The 8,405-nt window shown below is 44.8% G+C and overlaps 1 protein-coding gene across 1 annotated transcript; it reads right to left on the minus strand.

The window, feature by feature from the left end:
- Positions 1-3,519: 3,519 nt before the first annotated feature.
- Positions 3,520-8,405, minus strand: LOC123486835 (glycosyltransferase family 92 protein F13G3.3-like). The gene is made up of 6 exons (XM_045218051.1): positions 8,369-8,405; positions 7,969-8,209; positions 7,783-7,879; positions 7,474-7,707; positions 6,640-6,815; positions 3,520-3,736 (listed from the first exon to the last, which is right to left on the minus strand). The coding sequence occupies exons 1-6, from the start codon at positions 8,403-8,405 to the stop codon at positions 3,520-3,522; spliced, it is 1,002 nt and encodes a 333-aa protein (XP_045073986.1).

The raw sequence follows: 8,405 nt of genomic DNA on the forward strand, positions 1-8,405 counted from the left end.
ACCACATTAGTTATGGTCCGATTAGCCATTAAACCTTATCACATGATCAAACAACGCCACAACCTTAAACTCATATGGGGCGGCAGGCAGCTTAGTGATCAATAGCGCCGCGCCAACAACCGAGAGGTCGCCGGTTCCAATCCCCGAGCCGACCAGGCAAAAAATCTGCCGATGTGCCCTCGAGCAAGGCACTCAACCCCAATCGCTCCTGCAAGTCGCTCTGGACAAGAGCGTCTGCCAAATTACAAAAAATGCAAATGTAAATATTCTCCACTTTCCCACCCATGACGAACGGGTGAGCAAGTTCAGAATATCCATCGTCAGAAACCCCCAGGCACCTCTCAAATAATCACCCCGTGGTGTTCCCAGCCAATTCCCAGTCTTTCCTGGCTCCAAAAGCCACACTTTCGCTCTCTCCAGCCCCTCCTCTCGCAACTCTCTCTTCCTCTGGGAGCAGGCTCTTTTGAGGAGCTGTGTTAGTGTTTCCAATATTCTGTCGTTATTTAAAGTACTTTAATCTAGTTATTTAAATCAAATTATTCCCACCTAATTAGTTAAAGTTGGTGCATGTTTATATTTCAACGATAAACCGAATTATTTCAGTCTAATTGTTTAACCAGTATTTTGCAGGGTCAAACATCAAACGCCACAGTTCAATCATATCAGCTCAAACGTTTCAGTTCAGTCACACTAGTCATTCATCACTTTAGCTTTATGTTCCTAATTGTTATTAACGGGTTATATGGTTTAAGCAACCACAAACCCAACAGTTATTCCCAAATTATACAGTTTGGACAGCCACAGACGTTTTAATTCCCAATTAGTTTTCTATCAAGGTATACAGGTTTATCATTCACACTCTCATGCATACGACAACACTCGCACTGTCTAACTTTTAAAGTACCCCCCATGAGCCTCTAGTCATAGCTCGCACTGTCTAAACTATTTTAAAGTACCTCCTATGAGCCTTCAGTCATAGCGTCGCACTATCTAATCTATTTTAAAGTACCTCCTATGAGCCTCAGTCATAGCGTCGCAATCCCTTGGGTTTAACCATCACAATTATCAAACATTTGCATAGTATATTATGAAATCAAAATAGTATACTGTAATTGTTATTTATAGTACAACAGGGTTCACTTACATCAAACAGGTGTTTCACAAAATTTATTTGGATAAAGCCAATATGCAGAACTTTAGTTATTTAACAATGGGTGTCTGCTTACCTTTTTAGAAGCCCGGGCACTTTGTGAAACACACGGTTCGAAGACAGCGATTGTCCAATAGGCTGGATGAATCCCAGCGAAGTTCCGCTACCAGATCACAGTCGGAGGTCACCAATTGTTAGAAATTGCGTAATTCAAATCTGGTATTGGAATAAGAGAAAACATAATCAAGAGATATTCAGGTTCTTTCTCAAATACTCTGACAGAGAGTTCCCACCTCTTCTGTTGGCCAATCAGAGTAAAGGACTGAGTGTGGTTTAGACTTTACTCAGCCAATCCGTTGGCGCACGGGTTAGTCCCACCCCTCGGCGCTCCACCCCTTGGCGCTCCACCGTTCCCAGGCATAAGTTGCTATCATAATAACCTGTGGAGTCAGCACCCAAAAGACACCCCTCCAATCTATACTCCATGTACCCACGTTCAAGGACGGTTTCACAGACAACAAAGAGAGAGTGTTCGTATCTGTAAGAAATACAAGTCTTATCTGTCCTACCCCTAACGTTCCTTACATGAATCACAGCCTGTTATGTGAAACAATTTATATCAGTATAGTACAAACCTATGCTCCTCATTAATGCATTCCCTCTAAGTTATTCATCACATACAGATCCAATTATGAGAAAAATAGAACCCAACATAATGGTCCATTCTAAATGAAAACACATTTCACATGTATATTATTTAGTATATGTAAAGACAAGATTAAATCAAGAATAGTGTGATGGGTGACAATATTAGACTATCACTTGTGAATGATATATTATCACTTGTGAATGATGCTCAGTTTAAGGCAAACAGCGCATGCTTTTTTTTTGCACACCTCATGTAGCCTAGCCCATAGGCCTATAGGTTTTGATAAGGTTTGTATTACAACTAAAGTGGCAAAATAACTTTTTAAAATGAAGCACATTAATCCGCTTTACAATGGGTGTAGAGCCTAACTGGCATACATAAGCAGCGCGTGAGTTTCAAGTTTGGGGAAGATCATTTTCACCATAAAAATGCACCTTTATAATAAAAGCATTACATGCATAATCGCATTTGTGGTCACTTTTGAGAATGGTGTTTTCCTGCTAATGGAACATTAGCGTTTATAGCCTACTTCCTTGTGCGCATTGCTGCGCTTATAATGTGAAGAAATAGCCTAATAGTTGATCAACATTTTAAGCTAAACGTTCTCATCTGTTGCGTCAGGCTCATTGCTTAAAACAGGTTTTTTGATGCTAGTGGTTGTATTAATTTGGGATCTATCGCATCCCACAACTGAAATGAAAATCTGGGAAGCATAAAAAAATAAAATGTAATGGAAAGATATTTAACTATACATTGTCACTATGGTCCTTTCAAATACTTAAAACACAGAAATGGATTACACCTCCTCAATGTTCTTAATCTTAGCCTATCTAGTAATATTAGAATCACCCAAACTTGGTAGTCTAAACTGCTGCATGCACTTTATGGCTATGGGCATGGTTGTTCATGTCTTATAAAAGGTCTGTGGCGAATCTGGGAGAAAACGAGTTTGGTACAGGGATAGACATCATTTTAAAATGCACATCTGATTGGATACAGACTCAATTTAACTTCAGAGTTGATTTTGTATTTCTAAGGGCTAATCGGGGACATTTTGGGACAGCTCAAGCCCAGGACAGGCCACCAGAATCGGGGACTGTCCCCAGAAATCTGGGACATCTGGTCACCCTATCCGGCTGTTTCCCATTGAAAAATAATGTCACAGTTCTGGTCTGCTTAAGAATAGGCACCAATGGGATAGCAGCTGGGTCTTGGCTGTCTACATTTACATTTTACATTTTAGTCATTTAGCAGACGCTCTTATCCAGAGCGACTTACAGTTAGTGAGTGCATACATTATTTAAATTTTTTTCATACTGGCCCCCCGTGGGAAACAAACCCACAACCCTGCTCTACCAACATCCCTGCCGGCCATTCCCTCCCCTACCCTGGACGATGCTGGGCCAATTGTGCGCCGCCCCATGGGTCTCCCGGTCACGGCCGGCTACGACAGAGCCTGGATTCGAACCAGGAGCTCTAGTGGCACAGCTAGCACTGCGATGCAGTGCCTTAGACCATAGTTCATTGAATGTATATGAACCAGAAAAAATGAGTGAGTGGGATGTATCACTTTGTCTTCCATTTCTGACTACTCCTTCCTTCCTTCCTTCCTTCCTTCCTTCCTTCCTTCCTTCCTTCCTTCCTTCCTTCCTTCCTTCCTTCCTTCCTTCCTTCCTTCCTTCCTTCCCTCCTACCCTCCTACCCTCCTACCCTCCTACCCTCAGATTAGTAGTGCTGCTTGCTCCAGTGCTTTATCAACATTAGGCACCAGTTGTCTCTCGTAGTCCCAGACCCTCTTGTCTTCATGCAGCTCTTCCTTGGTCAGTTCTCCTCGTAGGGCAACTCTGACATGGATGATATGACACACATTAGGAGGAACCTTCACTGTCTGCCCGAAGTTACGCAGCACAGAGTGGACCGACGTCTGCTCCACTGCCCTGAGGTCAGAGACACAGAAGGGTTGTTAGACAGAGTGGACCGACGTCTGCTCCACTGCCCTGGGGTCAGAGACACAGAAGGGTTGTTAGACAGAGTGGACCGACGTCTGCTCCACTGCCCTGAGGTCAGAGACACAGAAGGGTTGTTAGACAGAGTGGACCGACGTCTGCTCCACTGCCCTGAGGTCAGAGACACAGAAGGGTTGTTAGACAGAGTGGACCGACGTCTGCTCCACTGCCCTGGGGTCAGAGACACAGAAGGGTTGTTAGACAGAGTGGACCGACGTCTGCTCCATGCCCTGGGGTCAGAGACACAGAAGGGTTGTTAGACAGAGTGGACCGACGTCTGCTCCACTGCCCTGGGGTCAGAGACACAGAAGGGTTGTTAGACATAGTGGACCGACGTCTGCTCCACTGCCCTGGGGTCAGAGACACAGAAGGGTTGTTAGACATAGTGGACCGACGTCTGCTCCACTGCCCTGGGGTCAGAGACACAGAAGGGTTGTTAGACAGAGTGGACCGATCGTCTGCTCCACTGCCCTGGGGTCAGAGACACAGAAGGGTTGTTAGACATAGTGGACCGACGTCTGCTCCACTGCCCTGGGGGTCAGAGACACAGAAGGGTTGTTAGACATAGTGGACCGACGTCTGCTCCACTGCCCTGGGGTCAGAGACACAGAAGGGTTGTTAGACAGAGTGGACCGACGTCTGCTCCACTGCCCTGGGGTCAGAGATACAGAAGGGTTGTTAGACAGAGTGGACCGACGTCTGCTCCACTGCCCTGGGGTCAGAGACACAGAAGGGTTGTTAGACATAGTGGACCGACGTCTGCTCCCACTGCCCTGGGGTCAGAGACACAGAAGGGTTGTTAGACATAGTGGACCGACGTCTGCTCCACTGCCCTGGGGTCAGAGACACAGAAGGGTTGTTAGACATAGTGGACCGACGTCTGCTCCACTGCCCTGGGGGTCAGAGACACAGAAGGGTTGTTAGACAGAGTGGACCGACGTCTGCTCCACTGCCCTGGGGTCAGAGACACAGAAGGGTTGTTAGACATAGTGGACCGACGTCTGCTCCACTGCCCTGGGGTCAGAGACACAGAAGGGTTGTTAGACATAGTGGACCGACGTCTGCTCCACTGCCCTGGGGTCAGAGACACAGAAGGGTTGTTAGACAGAGTGGACCGACGTCTGCTCCACTGCCCTGGGGTCAGAGACACAGAAGGGTTGTTAGACATAGTGGACCGACGTCTGCTCCACTGCCCTGGGGTCAGAGACACAGAAGGGTTGTTAGACATAGTGGACCGACGTCTGCTCCACTGCCCTGGGGTCAGAGACACAGAAGGGTTGTTAGACAGAGTGGACCGACGTCTGCTCCACTGCCCTGGGGTCAGAGACACAGAAGGGTTGTTAGACAGAGTGGACCGACGTCTGCTCCACTGCGCTAGGGTCAGAGACACAAAGGGGTTGTTAGACAGAGGTTCTATTCTATTCTAACCTGGGTCGTACTTTCATCTTGTAGGGTTGGTAGATTCTAACCAGAGCCCTATACTACGAACTCTGAGTTCAACTCAAGATAACCACTAACACAATTGTGGCTCACCTTTTAGCCAGGTGCATTTCTATGGCAACGAATCCTTCAGAACTAACCTGCTCCGGGGCAGGCTAACTCAGGGCTAACTCTACTTATCCTGAATGAAATGTCTGAGTCGTGAGTTGAGGACCAATGAAATCAGGTTCCCATCATCCCTTTAATTTTTACAAGAACACTGATTAAATATTGTACTAATCAAATGTATTTTCTTGTGTAAAATAATCGTAATATTAAAATACTTATCACATTACACATTAAGTAATGACAGGCTGCATTTGAAACTTCACACACAGTATAACTGACTTTGTATGACTTTATAAAATTATTTTATCGATAAGAGTGAGAAAAAAGGTGCGTGTGCATTGATAAGCACACCAAAGACGGCATTAACGATACGTAATAAAACATAGAGAGAACTTCTAATGACCTTTTTCACAACATCACCTGCTGAATTTCCAAGATAGATTTTCTTTCATGTTGATTTAGGAAATAATGAAAATGTGAGACTGACTCGCCCATGGATTTATGTTTCAGCATTGTCTCAATAGACACCTTTATACGACACACTGACGTCACGCACAGATACGCACGACTCTTGGCTGCAGTAAGAAAGCCATCGCCATCTGCGCCCATTCATCATAGTACGTTTTTATTACTTCTAAACAAAATAACTTTTTGGGGTTCTCATACGCTTACAATGATGTTTGATTATTGCTTGAACAGCCGCTAAGATTATATTTGGTTGTGATCTTTGCAAAATAACTATTTTGGATGCAGCAGTTGTTAGCTAGAATGCTAATGCTCATTGACATAGGCTGTAGCAAAAGCTAGAAAAAGAGCCATTTTACTGGTTGAAGATGAAGTGTTTTTTAAGTATAATGCAGTTGATTTGCGATGATAACACAAACATTATGTTAAGCAGGACATTGCTTGCAAACACAGAAAGGCGTGTATGAAGAGTTTGGCGTTCGACTAGCCACATGCGACATGCATGCGCAGTTACAAGTCTGTAATACGGATGAAGCCTGAGCTGGAAGGTGAAGCTAACTGAAGCTGGCTAGCTTTAGAAAACCCTGAGTATATCTAGCTAGCTTCTTAGTATACTACTCTGGGCCATACTATCATCTTGGAGGGGTGGTAGATTCTAACCTGGGCCGTACTATCATCTTTTAGGGGTGGTAGATTCTAACCTGGGCCGTACTATCATGGAGGGGTGGTAGATTCTAACCTGGGCCGTACTATCATCTTGGAGGGGTGGTAGATTCTAACCTGGGCCGTACTATCATCTTGGAGGGGTGGTAGATTCTAACCTGGGCCGTACTATCATCTTGGAAGGGTTGAAGACGCGATAGTCTGGCTCCTCTCTGTAGATGTGCTCCATGATGTTGATCCCTGGAACATTCCTCCAGCGGGGCCGTTTAAACCTTCCACTGGGCTCAAACTGGGACTTAGGGAAGAAGTGGCTCTCTATGAGGAACACTTCGGCCTGGGGAGATGGAGGGTGGAGTGCGAGAAGGCGAAAGAGAGAGAGAATGAATTCAGATTTTTTCCCCTTCATATCCAATCTATTTTTCTCACTGTCCACACTTTTATTGTGTTTTGACCCATATCAGATTTGCACATTCACACTGATATAGCATATGAAATAGCACGCAAACACAATGCTCATTCTTTTCCTGTCACTGTTTCTTCAAATGTTGGGGTGGTTATCCTGGTAACAGCAGGTCATGTGCAAAAACAAACACTTCAGAGCACAACAATTCTGATCTAAACATCCAGACTGAGGATGAGAACCACATTCGAATGTGGTATCAGAACTCCAAAGATAAGATTCCATGGCTGCGTTTACACAGGCAGCCCAATTCTGATATTTTTTCACTAATTGGTCTTTTGCCAAATCAGTTCAGTTCTAAGAAATATCTGACGTGAGAAGATCTGATGTGATTGGTCCAAAAAAACGATTAAAAACCAAAAACCAGAAATTCCTGTTTACACATTATTGATTTTGTATCAGATATGCCAGAAAAATTGGCAAAAAATTCTGAGTTGGGATGCCTGTGTAAACACAGCCTAACATGCACAGCACACACATAATGATCTTCCTTAACACACATACACACTACTTCCCTGAGTCCTCCCCCTACCTTTGGGTGTTGCCTCTGAAGTACATCCATCATCTGGGGCAGGGTTTGATGCTGGTATGGAGTTATAATCTCATCTATGTCGTTCAGCAGTACATAGCGTGACTGATACATATGTCTGTAGACACAGTCATTCAGAGTGGTCAACTGGCCGTAGTAGTGGATGTCCCCTCCATGTTCACTGTGTTGCCACCCATGGGACGGGTTCATGTGTTGGTCGATAGGCCAGGGCACCACCTGCAGTCAATCAATCAGTCAATTAATTAATCCTATCTATCTATCAATCCATCCGTCAAATCAATCAATTCCTACCTCCACAAAGCCCTCCTGTGTATAACTCTGTAGCAGTCTCTCCAGGTCTGGTCCACAGCTGGTGTTATACACCACAACATGCTGCACTCCCAACAACCTGCAATATAGCAATTCATTAATCAATCAATCAACCAATTGATTAATCGATCAATCAATCAACCAACCAATCACTCAATCAATACCCACTTGTACATCTCCAGAGTCTGGGTGACCTGAAGCACGTTGTTATAATCACCAAATAAATTGGACCAACAGACAGTGAAGTTGAACTGAAACTCCTCTTCCTCCTTTTTCACAAGGTTCTGGATGCGGAGGAAGGATTGGTTCTGAGCGAGCTTGGCGTCAGCTTGTGTGGCGAGGGTCACGTGTGACGGGTTGCAGTCGGGAAGATTCGGACAAAGGACGTCGGTCGTCGCAAAGGGGAAACCTTTATCCCAACACAGAACAGGGACACATATATTACAGTATAGTGTAAACTAAATCAACAAACTAATCAGCGAATCACCAAGCCCCTTATTTAATTGATTCAGGTGTTGATTCAGGTGCGTCAGTGCAGGGCTAAATCCAAATAGCAAATAGCAGGTACCAAAGTGGTCAGAGTGCATCTGGACTTCAGCCTTCAT

Source organism: Coregonus clupeaformis, unplaced genomic scaffold (assembly GCF_020615455.1).
Source record: "Coregonus clupeaformis isolate EN_2021a unplaced genomic scaffold, ASM2061545v1 scaf1330, whole genome shotgun sequence".
NCBI lineage: Eukaryota > Metazoa > Chordata > Actinopteri > Salmoniformes > Salmonidae > Coregonus > Coregonus clupeaformis.

Bases quoted from the DNA above. Each gene is read 5' to 3' on its own strand.
- LOC123486835 (XM_045218051.1), bottom strand. From the start codon at position 8,405: ATGAAGGCTGAAGTCCAGATGCACTCTGACCACTTTG. The intron at 7,880-7,968 runs GTGGGTATTGAT...GCTATATTGCAG, and splicing joins CAGACTCTGGAGATGTACAA to GTTGTTGGGAGTGCAGCATG. The intron at 7,708-7,782 runs GTAGGAATTGAT...GATTGACTGCAG, and splicing joins CACAGGAGGGCTTTGTGGAG to GTGGTGCCCTGGCCTATCGA.